Source organism: Gouania willdenowi, chromosome 4 (genome assembly GCF_900634775.1).
Source record: "Gouania willdenowi chromosome 4, fGouWil2.1, whole genome shotgun sequence".
Taxonomy (NCBI): domain Eukaryota; kingdom Metazoa; phylum Chordata; class Actinopteri; order Blenniiformes; family Gobiesocidae; genus Gouania; species Gouania willdenowi.
The window spans coordinates 24,608,740-24,629,502 of record NC_041047.1 but is presented as its reverse complement, the minus strand read 5'-3'; the positions used below and the strand labels follow the sequence as shown (position 1 = coordinate 24,629,502).

General features: G+C 38.5%; 2 protein-coding genes across 6 annotated transcripts; one reads left to right on the top strand and one right to left on the bottom strand.

Moving 5' to 3' along the window:
- Nucleotides 1-3,143: 3,143 nt before the first annotated feature.
- On the bottom strand, nucleotides 3,144-18,496 carry vamp4 (vesicle-associated membrane protein 4). 5 transcript variants are annotated; one of them, XM_028445497.1, is made up of 10 exons: nucleotides 18,279-18,496; nucleotides 16,336-16,469; nucleotides 15,969-16,063; nucleotides 12,504-12,605; nucleotides 9,539-9,585; nucleotides 8,422-8,472; nucleotides 6,646-6,746; nucleotides 5,277-5,356; nucleotides 4,023-4,074; nucleotides 3,144-3,941 (listed from the first exon to the last, which is right to left on the bottom strand). In XM_028445497.1, exons 4-10 carry the CDS (start codon nucleotides 12,567-12,569, stop codon nucleotides 3,913-3,915), a joined length of 426 nt encoding a protein of 141 aa, XP_028301298.1. In that variant the 5' UTR covers nucleotides 12,570-12,605; nucleotides 15,969-16,063; nucleotides 16,336-16,469; nucleotides 18,279-18,496; the 3' UTR covers nucleotides 3,144-3,912. The 5 variants fall into 5 exon arrangements, with proteins under 5 accessions (XP_028301298.1, XP_028301297.1, XP_028301299.1 ...); XM_028445496.1 differs by lacking the exon at nucleotides 15,969-16,063; XM_028445498.1 differs by lacking the exon at nucleotides 16,336-16,469.
- Nucleotides 18,497-19,564: 1,068 nt separating this feature from the next.
- rangrf (RAN guanine nucleotide release factor) lies at nucleotides 19,565-20,395 on the top strand. Its single transcript, XM_028445495.1, has one exon. The coding sequence runs from the start codon at nucleotides 19,635-19,637 to the stop codon at nucleotides 20,202-20,204; it is 570 nt and encodes a 189-aa protein (XP_028301296.1). The 5' UTR covers nucleotides 19,565-19,634; the 3' UTR covers nucleotides 20,205-20,395.
- Nucleotides 20,396-20,763: the final 368 nt, after the last annotated feature.

Genomic DNA, 20,763 nt, shown 5'->3' with positions numbered 1-20,763 from the left:
TATATATTATTTTTCCCCAAAACAAAATACAGTATGTGGTCCACTTTAGATCAACTTGAGCAAAGATGAGTTTGACACATCTGCAATTAAGGATTTATTTTGTAAATTTGTGTGTGTGTGTGTGTGTGTGTGTTAATTCACAACTAAAAACTGATGTCAGCTTGAATAGACATAAGCAACCGAGCCCTTTCTAATTTGTGTGTTTTAGTGATGGTGGTTAGCACTGTTATCTCACAGTAAGAAAGTTCTAGGTTTAAATCTGTCGGTCTGAATATAACTGCTATGTCTGCACAGCAAAGACCTTCCCCTCTTAAGCTCAAAGGTGCTCAAAGGTCCGTGTTGTCCACTCCTCCTCTTTAATGAAAGGCCAAACGTCTGAAATGAAGTGCAATGATGAAGTTACACTTAAATTCTTCTTCCACATGTTGGGATAAATATAAGGTTTCAGAATAAAGTCCAAAGACATGAGGTCAATTACTTTCCACTGTTTTTCCATTTACTGATAAATAACTCTCTCGTGTCAGTAGGTGGCAGCAGGTAGTAGAAAATTACTGCAATGTCAAACTTTGTAGTTGTTTGGTGTGACTTCACTGTACTGTGTCCAGCACCCACAACTTTGAACAACTTGGATAAAACACATCCACAAGTTGCAGATGCACATGTTGGAGAAAAGTGTTGCTGCATTTAAGCTTGGAATGCGGCAACTTCTTACATAAAGGTAAGTTCAAATAAAAGCAAGAATCCCATTGAAGTAAAAGAGGGGAGAGATTGAGAATGAGAAAGCTAAAATATGGAAATAAGTCGTTACTAGCAGATGAATTCATTTGTTTGTTAAACATTTCAAAATCCAACACCTAACTAACAGGTATAAAGTAGACAAGGTGGAAGTGACTGACTGCAAATACTTTAATGGCCTTTTAATGGACTAGTCACTCTGTAAGGAATCTGAAGTCATACACAGTGAGCACCAAAACATCCTCAGCTGCCAGTGAGGGTGTGTGTGTGTGTGTGTGTGTGTGTGCGTGTGTGTGTGTGTGTGCAGACTGAGTGGATTAAAAAAAATGTCTCAAACAGACCAAAAACAATGTAACAGCAATCTGTTTTTCCCTGCTGTGCTTCAGAGGACATCCTGCTCTCAGCTTTAACAGTAAAACCAGATGATTGAGTCGAACGCACAAAGTCTCAAAGCAATCAGACACACCAACAGCTGCAGCTACTATTGTGATCACTGCACATTAGCACATAGTCCAGTCACAATGATGTGCTACTGTCTATTTCCATTGACTATGACAGTGGTTCTCAATCTATTCCACCAATAACCCACTGTTACGGCTGAATTTGCGGTTGACCTCATTTGGAGACATGATTTATTGCTCTGGTTGAATGATGGAGTCCAGGAGAAGCATTGATGATTTTATAAAAAAAAAGTTTATTCTATTGCTAAGTAAAAAGGTACAAGATGGAACAAAAGAAGTGACCGTCCCGGCCGGAGGTCCGATGATTCAGTGCCACACAGTTCTGATCCAACACGTATATTCCCCTCAGTCCCCCTCCCTCCTCCCCCCAGGAGATAGAGATAGAGGGAGAGGGAGGAGGGAGGACAGAGGGTGCTTCTTTGGGTCTAAACAACCAGTTCTGTTATCTGCCGGTTGTCATAGAGACGGAGGGGCGTGCGTTTATGTGTTTGTGTGTGTGAATGAATGTGTATGGCGTGTGTATGTGTGACATGTGACTGTGTGAGCATGTGAGTGCGCACACAGAGTGCCTATGCGTCCTTGTGCGATTATTGTTTTGGGGAGATATCGTGTGCTCTGAACAAGGCAGTCTGACCCAGCAAAGTTGAAGACATGAAAATCAGACAATGGAAAGTTACCCAAGACTTAAGGATTAAAATATATGAGTAAATGTATTATTAAGCCTAACTAATAATTTCGCCCCCCACACCACAAAATAAAGGTTTCAGATACCGGGGACCCCCACTGTACCTGAAGGTGGTTGAACACAGACAGGAACATTGAAGAACAGTCATGTGGAGACAGGGTCAGCTATAAGGAGGAATGAAGGGGAGAGTCATTTGGGGTCCATCTATAAAGTCAGCAAAAATGATGGTACATTGTTCTATTGACAGCTTAAATGTTAAAATCCTTGTTTTAATCAGAAAAAAGGGGTTAAAAGTGACCAAAAATGGTGGAAAATGTGGTGAAATGGGAATTTAAAAACCACAAAAATTGGTTAAAAGTTGCAAATTAGAGTGGCCAAAAACAGACAGAAACAGTGGTAAAAAGGTTCAAAGTGTGCAAAAAAAAAAAAAAAAAAGAGCAAGAAATATGGTGAAATAAGGTTAAAAAAAAGACAATAATGGGTCAACATATGTGACATTAAGTAATAAAAAGTGGTTGAAAAGGTTTATGCAGTAGGTGCCGATAATGTCTTGAAAATGGGGAAAAAATGTGCAGAAAAGACATTGAAATGTGATGGAGAAGTGGCAGAAATGGGAGTAATGTAGCAAAAACGCATTAAAAAGACCAAAAATATGGCAATAAAAAGTTATGAAAATAGTTTTAATATAGCAAGTTTGGTGTAGTTGCAGAAAAAGAGTAAAAATAAACAAAAATGGGCTTAAAGTTGTTCAAAAAATTGGCATCTGGCGACCCTCTCCAAATGCCGTGTGACCCCAAATAGGGGCCCGACCCCAGGGTTGAGAACACATGATACACAAGAAGTGATGATCCTTTAGCAGTTGCCACTCTGGTGAGTGCATATGCTTCAATTAAAGCAGTCTGTTTCTAAACCAATCAAATTAATTCCCTCTTTGAAGAGTTGTAACTTGCGTCTGCTTCCATTGTCCTGGCTAGGACACGCACACTAGGTCTGTTGAAATAATAATAGTCCACAGACTACGGTAAGTTCCTCATATTTTAGTGCCATCGGGGACTGTACGCAGCCAGGGAAGTCCCAAACTAATAAATTATCCATTTAATGAGAGGGAGGTAAAATAATGGGTCAAATTGGGCATCTTAAAGCATCAGAATAGCATGACCAAGCGTTCTTCCTCTCCTTTTTCCGACAAACATGTCTGACATGATTTATCTCCAGATGCTCCCGAGACAAATACCTCCTTCGAACTGGAAAACATCACAAAATTGCATTTTAAAAATCACTTTATTTTTCAGAGCATAAAGGATCCGTTTCCAATGCGGTATCGGTATTGTACATCATCATTACAGGATCAATATTTACAGCTAAAATAAATTACATCCATACCTTAAATTAACATTGATTACACCAATGCATTTGTTCACAGCTTGGCCATTGACGTGAAAAATCGCTCTTTAAATGTAACAGCACAGAGAAGAAGTGTCCCTTCAGTGAGTCCCACAGAGAAAATAAAGGGTTCAAACTTTTCAACAGAAAGCCAAAAAAAAAAATTGTTGATGAGACATTTATGAACTGGAGTATATTGCTCTGACATGGTCGCCATGTTTAGAGTGAAAACATTTAAGAAAGCAGGTTTTCAATGAACATTTGTGTTGGATAACTAAATAAGAAATTCCCCAGAGTGTTCCCTCACTTGGATGTAAAATGTTCTTTCATTCAATAACTGGTTCCCTTAAACATCTGCATTCACACCAGGTTTACTAAAAGAAACAGCTGACTCATGGACCCCCACATCTGTGACATGCAGGACTCGTGGTCATAGCGAAGCCAGAGAAATACTCATGATATGTGTCAATGAATAAAACACTCCTTTACATCAACCACAGGCCCACGAGTCGGACTGTTCCTGTGCTCAACCTCTCTATGAATGGGATCGGCTGACGTCGGATCCTTGAAGGTAAACTGAAGAAGGTGACGGGGGTCAGCAGGAGCCCCCGAGCTGGAGTGAAGAAGAAAGAGCTTCTCCCTCATCAATTATTTGTGATATCGGACAATCACTGGAACTGAAAAGCAAAGGAAAGAAAAGTGAGGGTGGAATTCCAAGTGAACGTCCTCTGCTGTGATACGATTGGTCCAGAACTTACTGATGATGATCAAAAGCAGAGCGATGACTACCAATGCGATAATCATTTTCATCTGTGGAAGAAAAGACCAATGTGAAAATGAAGAGCAGAACAATGTGAGAAACACTTTAAAATACATGTTTAAGATGTGTCCAGAGTTGAACAATTTCTGGGAATTTATTTTAAAAACTCAGTCAACAAAATGTAATACGACAGTGGAACGTGTCCATTTATTGCTGTATTGGGAGTGATTGTGAGGGCTGCTAATTCAGGAGAGAAAAAGGCTAATATGATAGCTTTCTGCAGCCATCTTGCTCGACGGAGGATTTTGCAAAAGTGGAAAGATGCATTACCACTCACGTATGTAGGCTGGGTCAAAGAGGTCAAATACTTTATTCAATTAGATTAGATTATTTACTCTACAAGGGGATCAATACAAAAATGTTATGAAGTCTGGCAACCTTTTGACTTATTTGGAAAATGTGAACGCAGATGACGTTTGTTGATGTGATATAATTGTACTTCTATTACTGTATTGTATTGATTATCATTGTTTTTTTGGTATGTGTGTCTTGTGAACTGTAGGTATGTGGCCTTCTGTTATAGGGTGGGATTGTGAGGGGAAAAGGGAAATGTTGGAAAATGTGTGTGTTGAATGAAGCTATCTGTGTTATTTGAAAATAAAATAAAAAAATACCTTGTTTTAAAAAACAAACACGTGAGACAGTAAGTTATTAAACTCAACATAATAGAGAAAAATATATTATTTAATTGTATTTATTTAAATTATACATACGTATGTTTTATTTTCTAAATAAAACAAACGTCCACGATTTAGGATTTCTACAAATAATAAAGCACACATGAGAAAAAACTATTATTAATACTAACTTTGAGATGTTTAATGCACGTGCATGCAAGCTCCGCCCCTCTCAAAGCAACAGCTAAAGCTAAAGCTAGCCAACACGAGAGGTCTTGAAACATAACTGGAGAAACGCAGCAAAAAACCCTTAGTAAACAAGCAAGACAAGTCAAATGATCTTTTATGGGAACACTGGGTTTGATGGTAAACACACATCACGTGCACATGCAATAAGTGTTTTGTGCAAAAGTGAACATACTTGATTTTAGTGTTTGAAGGATTGAAGAATATATTTTACATTTTGTACAAATAATCGTGATTTCATTTATGACTAAACTAATCATGATTATTATTTTTTCTATAATCGTGCAGCCCTATGAGACAGACTCTTAGAGGGAGATGGGCGAGCTCACCTTCATGTCTCTCCACCACATCCTTCTGTGCAGCTGTTTGGCTCGGCTGCTGAAGGCCGATGCGTTGTCTGAAAGGCTTTCTGTAACACAGGAAAGCACACGTGAGGAAGGAACGGGAGGGGAAAAAAATCCCACTGATGGAGTAAACAATGAGACGCTGACGATGGAGCAGGTGACTCCGGCCTGGTTGTAGTGCAGCTCATGCTTACCTTAGTTATGGAACAATGAGCACGAATGATGACATCACTCAAACAGACTTTTTTTCTAAATCAACCAAAATCCAAACACATTCTCCTCTGTTTACTGGAGCCTGTTGTTATTGTGATGTTCATCGTGTTCACAGGATGGTAACAGCTCGCTGTGCGTGCAGATGAGCGCCCCATGTCTCTTCACACTCTTTGTGTGTCTGTTTATGACCCGTCGCTGCCCAGCTTCTGCAAAGGCGCTTGTTAATCCTGAGGAATTTAACAACACGCTATCTGCACGCGGGTCAGAGAGTAGGCTTCAGGTGTCAATCACAGGAGATCATCTTACTCCCATAAAGACAGCTCTTGAAGACAACATATGCGATCGAGACACGCAATCATCGGCAAGTCTGAAAACAACAAACGGCCGCACTCCAGCATTCAAACGTCTTCCAGATGTGCATCAATGTCTTTGTTATATTGTCAACAGTGGCAGGAGGGCTGTGGAACATCTGGGACTGCCACAAGGAGCCACAGACTCTAGTCTTCGTTGATGAAGGAGCAGCAGGTGTGTGGTAAAAAAAAGGCCTCGCACATGTGTAAAACTGTGCCAGAAAGAAAGCTCACAACTTTTCTGAAAGGGCGAGACCTTCCAGCAGCTTTCACACACATCTGGAAAAACAGTAAAGCTGCAGGTATCTTAAATGCCAAGTGTGTGCTGTGTATTTAGCCATGGCAAACCTAGAGTCCTGCTTTACCAACTAACACTGGTTCAGACTGCCAGATGACTTCAGCATTACTGTTAAGGTTTTGTTTTTTCAAGGTTTAATGGTTTTTATTAAAACACCAACCAGGAGGGCTGAAGCCTAGCTGCTTTCTTGCATTTAACACCTTTCAGATATTGAAAATTTCAGCTATAAAATGATAAATTTGGTCTAAGGAGCACCTCTGAGCCGCTACTGCAGAGTATCTCTGGTTTGTTTAAACTCTAGGAATTATTCATGCTCAACTGTGGCACATGTTGCTTCCAGTGATCACAATAAATCCTTCAAAAGGCTGTGTTTACAGTAAAGCCCTGAAAGCTTCCTTCTATGAACTGTCCTTGGGGAGCTGATTCAGTCCTACCGACCAACACGTGCACACATACACACACACACACACACACAGAGTCCCCCGTGCCTCACCTGACTTGTCCTGCAGGTCGTCCAGACGCTCGCCCCTCTCGATCACTTTGGAGATGTTTTCTTGCATCACGTCGATCACCTCATCGACCTGTGACTGCACGCTGAGAACAGAATATAGATCATGAAACATTAAATAGTCACGTTATCTGTTGAATTTACAAGCCTTTGATTCATAATGCTAGGCAGATCAGACATTTGGAATCAAACGGAAAATCTCTCGGAAAGCTGCAGGAAGAGGAAGATTCTAAAAAATCTATCAGGTGATACTTTTCCAAAGTTTAAAGTCTATCTTTGTTTTTGTTCACAGGAATCAACATTACAGGTGCTCAATAGATAGTTTTTTTACAAGGTGGTCGCTCTAACTGTCCCTTAGGAGACGTTATAATGAAAGATCCAAATGTATAAAATAATATTCCTCACCATGGGAGGGACAATACTTACAAACCAAAAGAACGTTTTAAATGTTAAGCCAAATAAAGAAGCTGAAAGTGTATAAACTAGAGGTGATGGGAGCAAAAAAAATTATCATCCATTCATTGTGATTTTATTATTGACGAGTATGAATCGATTCTTGAATTTACAAATGATTATGGCCAAAATGATAATCACAATTATTTTGATCAATAGCGTAAATCACAATTATAATCACAATTATTTATGATGTTAGGGAAAAATCTGTATTTTCATTGCACTATTTAAAAAAAAAAAAAAAAAAAAACAGTTTACAGTGCAAAATGATGCTTTAAATAAGGATTATATGAAAAAACAAATAAACTACAAATTAAACCAATAATTTAAAATGTACCAAGGGCTAACTGAATAAATACATTATTAGAGTGCTATTACAAAATGAAATTCATTAGAAACAATTACAGCTCTCATCAGTCCAAGTGACTCAAAACTGCCCCTGCAGCTGTTATTAAAGCAGCTTAATGAAGCCTTAACCATGCGTTCGCCCCCAGGTGGTTGGCTGACTCATGAGTGAGAAAGTGAAGGATTAGATATAGATATGCAACAGAGCTTGCATTTTAAATGTAAATATTGCCGACGATTAGGTTAATATAATCGTGGCAGCCAAAATCATGATCACGCTTAAAATGTGATTAATTGTGCAGCCCTACTACACAGTATTGAAGGTGATGCAAAACAGAAGTAAAATAATCCAGCAGCTGAAGATCAATAATCAGCAATAATGAAAAATCGGGTTGTGATCTAGTAAATGGCTTCAATCATCGGAATGGAATTTGGGAAATTACCGTAATTAGCCACCTCTAATAGAAACACTACAAACTATTGTAACACACCCATGAACAATCCAATTCCTCCCTATACTTGCCTGCTGTCAACCATTACCAAACGGCTAATAAAGGCACTTTAGACGCCTTTGTATTGCAGTGTGCAAACAAACCAAAATACTAACAAATCACTATAGTAAACACTGCATCCTGCATTCCTGTACTTTGTAAGGACCACATCAAACTTTTACGTGCCAACACCAGACACGAGCAGAAAGGTATGAAGTAGGAAGGCAGCCTGAAGGAACAGCTCTGGGTGCCAGACAGTCTCAACAATGACCTGCTCTGTTCACCGCCTGTTTCTGACTGCCTGTTATATGGAAACACAAACGTCCTGGGAAGGTTACACATGTACCAGCACACGAGACTTCTGGTAAACACAACAAGTCACAGTTACGTAAGGCCAAAGCTCAGAGTTTAACTGGAAATACTACCGAGGTCTGTGGCTTTTGGTTGTAATGAGTAAGATGTTTATACTCACTGCTTGATTGTGTCATTCTGGGGTCCAAATCTGGGTCCTGAGGGCCCTCTCCTGGAAAACAGGCAGAGAAGCAGTCACGGTAACTAGTATTAACACTCCAGGTATTTGGAAAGTGGATCACAATCTGGCTGGAAAATGCCTTTCATGATTGGGTTTCTCCCCCCCCCCCCCCCCCCCCCCCCCCGATTAAATTGGCTGATCAATTGATTATCCAATCAAATACGTATTATTCTTGTGTTTTCCAAGCCTTCAGAAGGCGGTGCTATATTTGGCACTGGATCAATAACAAATCAGTGAATGTCAAAAACAGCAGTTTTTAGTTTAAGCTTTCCAAAACACAGAAGTTAGGACTGAAAGCGTCAAAACTGGATTGTACAAATATTCATTTAGAAAGTTTTATAAAAAGTTAATTACAGAGTAAAATGTTAAAGGTGATGGAGATGAGGATTTAGCCGCATAGCCGCCTTGTCTGGCAAAGAAACATAAGAAGTCATGGTTAGATTGAAGGAAAAACCCTTCTATGTGGCTACACATCCCACAATGCAATGTGCAAAACCTTTCCGACAATGTCAATAAGAGTGTTTACAATCTTTTACATCTTTTCTTTTTAGCAAATGATGTTTAAATTATTGATCTATTGATCTACACTATATCTTTATCTGAGAGAAAGTTATCGTCTCCAAGGAACACTGTATGTTAGGGATGTCCCGATAAAACTTTTTCACTTCCGATATGACGCGGATATTGCAGCCTTGCGTATTGGCCGATACCGATATTGATCTGATACGATATCAGCTTGAATCATACATACTTTTATGACTTATTTTGTAGTGTGGAATATTAGAAAAGGCTTGATCCAGTGATGTTACTCAAACAGAGAACAATAGTCAGCAACAATAGGTTACTTTGTTGGAGTGTGAACCACAGTCACCTATGGATAGAAGTGCTGGGGCGGAACATTTTATCGGAAGGCTTATATCGGTGATTTTAGATGCAGTCCGATAAAATCTGATATTTGTTTTCTGGCTGATATCAGAACGATATCAATATCGGATCGGGACACCTCTACTATATGCGTTGTGTGTATTCTTAATTAAGCATTATTACACAAACTCACAGAAAGAAGTCCTCTTCCTCTTCTGAATCATCCTCCAGTAGGTTCCTCTACGAAGATCAGAAAGAGCAAAAGGTGAGAAATGCACAATAAAATGTGACTGACTATTGAAATTGACCAGACTCAAATATCTTCAAATCAAGTTAAATTAGTTATTCAGATTTATTGGAGAGCTTTAAAACTGATGGCTGGGACTGTCGACTGTAGCCAGAGCAGCAGAGAAACCACAATAGGAAAATATGCAGTTACTGTTATGAGACTTAGCCAGAAAGGACTGAGAATGAGCTTTTGTCACTTTATGACAGTTAGCTTATTTTGTGGCTTTACCACATAGCTAACACTGTAGCCTAATAATGGTTAACGTTAACATTTATACATTGAAAAAGTACCGTCATCCTTTTCCATTATCCTCACTGTTTTATCTATAATTTAGATTATTGGCATTCTTTCTATTCTCCATTATTCCTTATAGTACAAGGGAATATATTAAAGTGATTTCATCTTACCGAACATTTGATTTTGATTAATATCACGTTATACTGTGACGTGTGTGTATATTGCTATGTTTTACATTTGTTGTTAGACTCTTATTTCAGGACTATTTAGTCAGGTATGAACCCAACAGGTCTCTCAGATGTAAAGACACAGGTCAGATAGTAGAACCCAGAGTTTAGCTCACAGCAAACATGGTGAGGCAGCTTTTAGTTGTTATGCTGCAAATAAATGGAACAAATTGGCAAAAGAGCTGAACATTTTTTAACCGAAGGTAAAAAGCTCTCCTTTTCTCTGCTGCTTGTGACTGAGTGGGAGACTTTTTATCATTTTAAATGTTGATTTAATCTGTTTCATGTTTGTATTGTTGATTTTTTTTTTTTTTTTAGCAGGCATGATGAGCACTGCTAATACATAAACTTACACCTGCGTCTTTCATAGTTGTTCCAGCATATATAACCAGCCACACACAGCATTAGTCCTGCACACTTGTAAAAAAAACGGCAGGACATTTTACACAGAAGCATGATCTGAGCATCTTAAGAATCTTCAGCAAAACAGAGATGGGTATATTTGGACAAAAAAGTGTTTTTTTTTTTTTTTTTTTTTAAAAAAAAAAGCACAAAATCTTGGATTGATTAAGAAGAAGGAAAGGAAACAATTCAGAAGATTGGAGTAACATCTTTGCTGTATTATGCATATATTATTGTCCCATGGGCCATGACTACACCAAATGATATGTAAACCACTAATAGATATAGCCCTGACTGAAAGAGGCTTGTACAAACAACTTTTTAGATAAATATAGTACAAAGCTTTCTCTGCGGCTCTAATCAGAGGAAAGACTGTTACTTAGAATCCGTGATGAACAAAAAGAAGGTGTTGGCATTAGGTTATGCAGTAAAGAAAGATAGAGCGGGGTTAATGCTATATTAATACCACTCCATTGGAATATTCAAATTAAAATGTCAGTAGCTCAGATTGCTTCTCCAGTTGTTCCTGGCGTGATCACCTGCCACTACAAAGAATGGTGAAAGGAAAAATCTGCGAGTTGGTTACATTGCTGACAGCTACGAGCCAATGGAGTGCCAAAAGGACATTTTATTTTTCACCATTTCATCTGCAGAAAAGCCGCAGAGATGGTGGCCACGTGATTATAAAAAAGTTTTTTTTATAGTTTCAGGGCTGTACTGCTTTCCCTCTGCACACACACACTTTCATTTTGTCCACAGAAACACGAGACTGTCAGTAATTATGAGAGGATGGGGAGGTAATCCAGCAAAGATGGAAGGGATCCATTTGTTATGCAAGCCTACCTCTTGCCTCATTCATCGTCTGCTGTTAGTTATTTCTTTCACAGATAAACATCACATCTAGGTACGGCAATTCTGCTTATAAATTAAAGTTAGAAACCATCAGCTGCTATTTGCAATAAAATGTAAAATCAGTGTAGGTTTTTCCAAAATTATTAAATGTTTTCCCCCATCTGTTGTCAACCTAAGACGACAAATGGAGGTTTTAGCAAAAAACCTCCAAATTAAACCACAAGTAGACCTCCCTAAGGAATAGCATGAAACACTTTAATAAGGAAAAATACTTATAGCTGCTAATCATGCTGAATACTTTAATCAGATAAATCCATAGTTAAGGCCAAATGAACAAATATTCTCATTTCCACCGTAAACACTCAGTTTGCTGACATTTTTGAGCATTGCATTGTGGGATATGGAGTTGCGGACATGGATGCATAGAAGTGTTTTTTTTTTTTTTTTTAACTTCATTCTGACATCACGGGGAAAATCACTGTGCTCATCTGGCCAAAAACATAAGAAAACACGGTGGAAATGAAGTAAAATCACGACTTGTGAGCCCTAATTTAATTTACTTTATTATTAAATAGGATTAAGACTAAACCACAAGACATAAATAAAGTTTAGTATCAGAAAAAAATACAGAAACTTCTATGGTGAATATTTAATCAATTGTGGCATTGTATGTAAAGTTTTAAGCAAAACTGTGAACCATTATTGACCCAATAAGCCACAGCATCAAATGAGCTTAAAAAGTTGGAAATATACACTAAAGGTCACAAACAATAAGATGGTGGGAGAGTTTTAAAGGCCGGGATTATTTTTCACTTCTGTTTTATTTTTTATAAACCTTTTATTTATTCAAATATGTGAACTCAAACTGGATTACTTTCCTTGACTTTTGTCAGACAACCAATTCAGACAACAGCTGCCGAGAAACAATCCATCCAAAATGTGACTAAACTTATATGTATCAAGTACGACTAAATTTAAATAATGCAAATAGTTTTCAACTGCATTAAATATTTTAGTTAATTCTACTATCGATGCTCCAAATAGAAGTCCCCTTTACATTGTGTTTACTTGTTAAAACAAAGTGAAAATAGTACACAAATGTACTAACGACTAGTCACATCCTCTAATCACAAACACTGATGGCGTCTCACCCTCTCACTGCGAAAGGATCCTGTGACCTCGTCGTCATTGAGGTGTCTTTTAAACTTGGGGGGCATGTTGTCTTCTGTCTGCGCCTCCCTTTCTGGTTCCCTCTGAGGGAGAAAGGAAAGCATCATCAGTAATTAATTGGAAGAATTAAAATACCATTAAAAAGTTGAATCAAAGGCTGCAATCCCAGTGGAAAAACAGCTTAAATCAATAAGTGTAGACAGTATAGCATGTATTATCCATTACAGTAAGACATTGTGCTTTAACTATATGGTATTGTTTCTATACATTTCAACTTAGCAAACGATCTGCATTAGTGCTGCACTTATGGACAATAACATTGACTTCAGAGGGTGTTTTATGCTTCACTGGTCACAACTGGTCAGATTTTATGACGCCCACTCCATTTTTGTATTTACGGTAAGGCCCCATTTTTAGGTTCCAATAAATGTGAAAGGAAAAGTCATTACTGATCTCTGAGAAAAATCGTAAAATATGACAAACATGACGTAAAAAATGCTCCTTTTGTAAATCCACAGACTGTCCAGTCATTGTCTGTTTCTTACACATCCCAACCAGCGAGACAGAAAACAGGAATGCTTGAAGGAAGTGCAGCTGTAAAATGAACACTATGATCTTCTCCAGGTGGGATGTCAAACTCATTCCAGCTCATGGGTCACATTTTTTAAACTTTGGTTGCCCGGACGAGTAAAATATTATGAGATTCACATCATCACCAGTAAATAAAAGTCAACACGAACAAGTTATTATTGTTGGAGTAGAAAGAACGAAGTACACTGTGAAAGTTTACTTAAAGGGCACATGACACCAGTTTTCATGTTGATGCTAAATGCAGGAACACACCCTCAATAGTGCGTCCATGAAATATGAAACAATATTATGTCCCTCATAACTTTAAACTTTGCATTTTAAAGTTGTTTTTCAGAGCATGACCATAAATGGGTAGTGACACACGAACAAGTCCCGGCACAGCTTTAGCTCACGCTAACGACATAGTAAGATAGCATTATCATAATTATCGTTACTGCTCTCAAAGATGCTGTGTAGAAGCTAACTGTAAGATGACTTCAGCAAACTAAGTTTCCGGAGCCGGAGACATAGTATTTCTGGGCCACAGAATTGGTCTCAACACCAATCAAAAACAGTAATCACATTGTTTATTGTAACTAGAGCAGTGCCCGTAGGAAGTATGTATTGCCATAGAAAAATAAGAGGTTTAATATTTAGCACTATAATATAAGCTTGTATACATCTGCAGCTTGCTGAGTGAGAGGTGTGTGCGTGTGTGTGCGTCTAGTGAGCGCGGGCACTCACGCAGCGACCGGGCAGAGGCTCTGTGTTTTGTTGAGAGTTGATGAATTTGTCTGCTGTCTTTGATGTCTAACTTCACCACTATTATCATCAGTAACTATATAAACTGGTAGTTAAATAACTTGGCTGTAGACTAAGGCAACATTCTTGAGAGTATTTTTAAAGATAGCCAAAAAAACACAGTAATTCCTTGTCTTTACCTAGTTTTGAACATATTCAAGGTAAGTTACGGATTTTGAAGTATTTTTTTACATGACAAAATGTAAAGTGAGCACATCTGATCTGAGACAAAACAAAAAGCACAAGTAAATTAAAACAATGTCTTTCATATAATAAAAAAATAAGTGAAATCTTTCACCTATTAAATGATTCAACATACTAACAGCATGTTGTACCACCATCAGATCTGCATTAATAAAAAATCATTTGTTTACAAAGTGATGAATATAACTTCCTTTCTAATTCCATTTTTGTTTAGTTTATTTTTAAAGCTTAGTGTCTTAACAATTGCAATTTGGTGTGAGGGGAGCCTGTATTTGACCAATCTATACATTAGGGATGGGCGATATTGACAAAAAAATGTATCCCGATAATTCCAAGTATTTATCACAATAACGATAAAAATCACAATAAATAAAAAACAAAAAAATTATTTCACACAACATGTGACATGTTTAGCTTTTATTCTTCCATACATGTGTTAAATCTGACCATAAACAAATTGGTGGCTTTCTGTGGTTTTATGACAGGAAGACGTGTTCTTTTAATCTTTTTACTTGGTCTATTCTTTATATGGAGGTTAGCGTTAGCACTTAGCTCAGTCAGTGTGTCGGTGGGTTAGCTTAGCATCGTTAGCTTTAGTTGAGTTTCCAGTTCATAATCGATGCTGCGGGTTCATCTCTGTCCCCGTCTTTGTGGAAGTTTGGGTGGACATGATGGAGGAACTTGAATTGGTTCCCTTTGTTGGATGGTTATCTGGTTTTAACCAAGTAGCGGTCCGTGTTGTATCGCAGCATAGTAGCTTCTGGTAGCCGTGACGAACACACACACAGACGGCGGTGTGTGCGGGGGGTGGTGCACACCGTGCAGAGCTTCCGTAAACAGCGTTCCGCTCCAGAGAATAATAAGTTGTTGACAACAAACGGGGCAGTTTTGGCCCATGGAACGCTAAATTGAGGGACAAATGGCCCGTGGCCCTCGCTAATTTCAGACATGGGAATTTATCGTTTATATCGTGGGATGACAAATTCTTACTGCTGAGAATGTTTTTGACGATAAATACGATAAAAGATCGCACATTCCTACTATACAATACCATTTTTCTTAGTGAATTTGTTCGAGGCAAAGGTAAATTTAAGTGATCGCAATGGGGGGCCTGAGTGGTGTCATAGCTATGCCTATCCTTAATTTGTAGCACTTGGAAAAACAAAGAGGCAGGTTTACCAGAAGTATACAGTATACCTCAAAGGCTGGTGTTGTAACGAATTCTGTGGCCCAACAAAATTATATCAGGTGGCCTAAACACACGTTCACATGGTGGCAAAGTCAGCTAGAGGAGCTATATAAACTATGAAGCTTTATTATAAACTATAATTGAATTCTTCAGCATTTTTCAGTCTGCCTTCTCCTACAGCCTGAGCATAGACGGCTACATTTGCCACATAGACAGTGGGCTTTCTGGCCCTTTAATGTGAGCCTTAAAGGTGAACTTATTAGAAGTGTACTTCTCCAGGAATCTAACTTTCATGTAGGGCTGCATGGTATTGGAAAAAACTGACAATGCGATTTTTTTTAATATAATTGTTCCATTGCAATTGAATTAATTGTGGGACAATTAACCTGCACACATTTCTGTATCTTTCCCCGCGTTTAAAAAACTTTGAGTGCATCACTTTTCTTACAACATTCGAAGCTTGTTTTTGAACATTTGGTTCATAGAGATGTTCAGTGGCTGTAGCAGTTCAGTCACAACATCAGGGATGGTGGTCAGTTTACAGTTCTGCCTCCCGACAGCCAATTTCACTGGACAAAAATGTGCCGTGTTTGTGCAAAAACATGGCAGGACCTGCGATGTGACTGTTGCGCACACGCACATTACGATGACGATGCTCAAACGATATATTGCGCAGCCTTACTTCCGTGTGCTTCTGTCGTGACGCTTGTGAGCTGAAAGATCCTCTGGTGATGTCACGGGGACGTGCAGGGATTTCAGCAAACCCTAAAGCGGATGCTGGCGAAAGTGAAAATGACGTTGTTTAATGAAAGATTATGGACAAACCGAGCATTGTTTGCCACTTTTATTACCAATATCAGCATGTTTTTTTCCATAGAATAAGATGGTGTCAATATACAAGATGTCAAAAATGGTGTCATGTGCACATTATAATCAGTAATGTAATGTTAAAAACTGCATTTGTACAATTTCACTTATATCTAGTCTATGTTTACAACTAAGCCTTACTAGAGCACAGCATTTCTAATTGCAATGATACAAATAAATACCATTGAATCAAGTTAGGTCAAGTACAAGGGCTTTCTCTGGTCTCTTTCAGGCACTGCAGTAGGAAAAGTGGCCTTTGTTTGGTCACAGAGAAGAAGAATAGATGTTTCCAGGAGAGAAGAGGCCGGAGACAGATCTAAAGAAGTGAGAAAATAAAGACAGCAGGAGGAAAACACAAGTTACAGAGACAAAGTGCAGACTTTAAATCAATTACCTATCTGTGAAAGAAGGTTTTAAAGTAACTGGTAATTTGATTTTTGTGAACACAAGAAAGGAAAAGCAATACAACTAATGGCTGCCATTATTTAATGTAGGACTTCTGTGAATAAACAGTGATATTCCATGTATTTCATTCTTCTGTGGAGGAGACAGAGTATAGTATGTCTGCATGGAACTAAATGTTTCTTCATAGATGTATCAGAGCTGGGAGATATATCGAGATTCAACATATATCAAATTTTCTATTTTGGCGATACAGAAAATTAGAATATCGCCTACATCGATACAGTTATTTCTTAATTTGTATCGAAGTAAATGTTTTAGGACTCGCTGCTTTCTCTACTTCTCAGAACAGCATGAAAAACTCAGATGGATGGAACATATTATGCAGCTGTTTGTCAAAGGTAGGGTAGGCGATTTTCGAAAAGCAAGCATGATTTTGAATGAAGCTTCCTTGATGGCTCCGCCTTTACCCCCCTCACCCCTCCCCCCGTGCTCCATCTCATTCACCAGCATGCGCACAGCTGCTTCAATAGCAGACCTCAGCTCATCGCTTGTATTGTGTAGAAACGTTGTTGTCTCATGTCTCATTCAGCAGTAAGTAAACAATAAACTTTACCATCATATATGTTAAAAAACGTGACCAAAAACTCTGTTTTAACCGTCAGCGGTGACGTGCTTTCAGTGTGAGCTTGTGCATGCGAGGGATCGAGAACGAGCAGGGAGACAGGGAGACGTGATTGGTTAAAAAAAAAAAAAACGGTTCATTTTATTCCATTGGTCGAAGTTATTACAGATTTACAGCCGCTACAAATGATGGATTTTATTTGTTCCTTTTTCAGAGCACATAAGATCTTCATTTCTGTCAGGACATGAAGACAATTTCGACCAAAACTTTAAAAAGTGTACCTGGAGGAAATCGCCTACCCTAGCTTTAATTAATAGGCTGTTGCTATTGGTCCAGACCCGGGCCTCAGACAAACCTGACTATAGTTACGGCACTTCCTGTGCACATGCGTCTGCATGTGCAGAAAGCCAAATACCGGTAGTTCCGTCACTGCTGGACCCATCTCCTTCTAACTATAGTTCTGTCAGTTTTACTTTATCCCTAACCCAGGAAATACCCTTAAATATTAATTTTTTTCGTATATGTGTCTTTTTTTGTATATTTGTCTGAGGTCCGGTGTCACGGTCTGAGTTTACCTCCGTGCTGAGATTATAACCCTAACATAATCCAATAAACAATTAAAACATGTGTCCGTTCACTTTGAAAACAAAAATCAACATAAATGAATCCATTCTTTTAGCAAAAATTCATTTTTCGGTAGTGCGCATGTGCGTACAAGCGCATATACAATCTCAGTACTATGTGAACTCAGTACATGACACCGGGTCTGAATTGTATTTCAGGCAAGACTTTATTTGAATTAAAATTATCTAAATGTATATTGTATATCGCCATTTTGAAAACATATCGAGGTAAGAGTTTTGGTCCAAATCGCCCAGCACTTCATTATAATTATAAATACTAGTTAGCGTTAACCCGATATAATAACCTTATACCGTGTTAATACGTATACATGCCACTGTGTGTCACACGTTTAATTTTTAAAGTGAGAAGAACATAGTGTAAAAGGCAGATACGGCGATGTTACTTTCTGCTTTATCACGCTAACACAGGCCGCTTAGCTAACAGAGGCTAAGCTAACGATGCTACGGCTATTACCTGCTGTTTCCCAGATGAAGAGAGCTGCAGTAGCCCCACACTCAGGACAGGAGACCGGTATCAGTGCTGAGGGTTTCAGAGGTCAACCACAGCTTTGTCCATGACATTTAGAGGCTTTGTAAACAATGAGATCAGATCAATGAATCATAGTGGCTAACAGCGATGATCCAAACAGGATCCAGACACATACAGTGATCAGCTGACCAGGAAACAGCTGGAGGATGATGACGCTCATATTGTGATAATATACGTAATGAGCGTTGGATACTCTGTTTACATCCAGGAAGTCACATTTAATTTTTATTTTGTATTTATAATATGAAGTAACAATACATTTTCAATCAGAGTACATACATAGGCACAATAACAGTCTGGTTCTTGCTAAAGAAGTGAACATTTTCAAAAAGAGAGAGAGAAAAAGAATAAAATATATACGCTAAATACAGACAGAACTGAAAAAGGCACATTCAAGGCAGTGACAACTTAAAAAAGCAAGGACATTTGGATGTATTTATACATTTGTGTGGCATTTTTTGGTATTTTGTCTGATCAATTTTAGAGACGAAGTAATCAGTGAAACACATTACATAAAGGAGTAGAGTTACACATGGAAACATGCAATATTATTATTATAATTATTATTTCAATTAATAAATATAACAACCTCAATAACAAATTGTCTAAAGACTGTTCAAAATCTCAATACCAACATTGTGGATCAAGAACTATACAGAAAATAACTATCAAAACCAATAGACACATTTCCAATAATTTGGGAACTCTTGATAGGTTTAGATTGAACAAATTTAACATAAATAGTATTATTTCCAATATGTTGAACTTTGTCATTTTAAAAATGTGGAAAAATAATGTTCTAATATTTAAACATCTACGTTATAAATGCCCCGTGACCCTAAAAAAACGAGCAAACAGGTTGAAAAATGTATGAAATAAATGGATTAATATGGAAGTCCATTCCCGCAGGCAAAACAAAAAACTAGGAAAAGTAAAATAATAATAAAATACTCATACTTATAAGATACTATCTCGTCGTTATGCGATAATATCTCACAATTCTGAGATACTAAGTCGTAATTATGACTTAGCATCGCATGACTATGACTTAGATTTGTTATTATTTTAGTTTTCCTAGTTGTTTTTTTCTTCTTTTTTTCCATAGCTTCCATATATTTACAGTATGAGTGAAAAATGTACTAGTTGTGTGGAATTCCAGCTAGAGGCGCTATTACGTTCTATATTCTGCCAACTGCCATTACTGCCCACGAAGAAGAAAGCAGACGTTTCCACATGTGTTACAGATCCGTGTGAACGTGTCTGTAAAAGTTGTAATAGTTGATGTGGGCTATGCAGGCTACAGGGGACCAGCCTCGGCCTCTGTTCGGTGGAGCTTTATCCGCTCATGTCCCGCACAGCTCCACAGACGTCAGTGATCTGAGGGAAATCCCGGACAACCAGGAAGTGTTCGCCCACACACACACCGACCAGAGCCTGATCATAGAGCTGCTGGAGTACCCGGGGCAGGTAGCAGACCAGGATGCTGCAAAGTACCACTTTGAGGACATCGCAGGGAGCAACAAGGCAGGATCCTGTGAGGTGATGAGCGTAGTGTGTCTGTCCAAGGCCGACCTGTGTCTGTCAGAGTGCAGCTCTGCCTGGATGCTCACCGGGACTCAGTGTGTGTCCAAGTTCAGTGAAGAAGCGAGGAACACGGTGAGGCTTCACCTGGGCCTGTTCAGACTGCCTCAGTTCTCCACGGATGTGCTGATCACTTTCAATGATCCACAAAGTATCAGCCCTGAGAGCAGCAGTGCTTCAGCTGACACTCACCATCAGCCCTGGACCCTGGAGGACTTCCAGAACCTGCTGCAGACTCTGACTCTGCACAACCCGGGTCTGTTTGGGTAGAAGCATGCAGGACCTTTTCAGAAGCTCACATTATTATTTTTTATTATAATTTCAGGAAACAATAAACCATGCAGGCTTTCACTTTACCATAGGTTAATATTTCATTTTTCTGTCGTTCTTGTCACCTTTGATGAACTAAAATATTGTTTTGATGTGATCACATTCATGCAATAAGCAGTTATTGACTTTTTTTTTTTAGAAACCAACAGTCATAGGTCATAGTCATCGCCAATTTTTTTTAGTTCAGGGGTGTCATACACATTTTCTCTCAGGGGCCAAATATGGATCAGTTGGATCTGAAGTGGGCTGTAGATTTTAGGGGAAAATTAATAAAAAAGTTTATTGTTATTAAGCCGTACTATGGACTTCCATATGTAAATTATATTTACTTCCAATCAATATATGACCGATATCAGTACCTGCTAGATATTTACTTCTGAGTTATTTGGTTTTTGGTACATTTTTGGGGATGGGTGTTTGTTCTTTACACAATTTGTGATTAAAAGTAGGGGTGTCCTGATCCAATAATGATATCGGTCCAATAACAGCCAGAAAACGA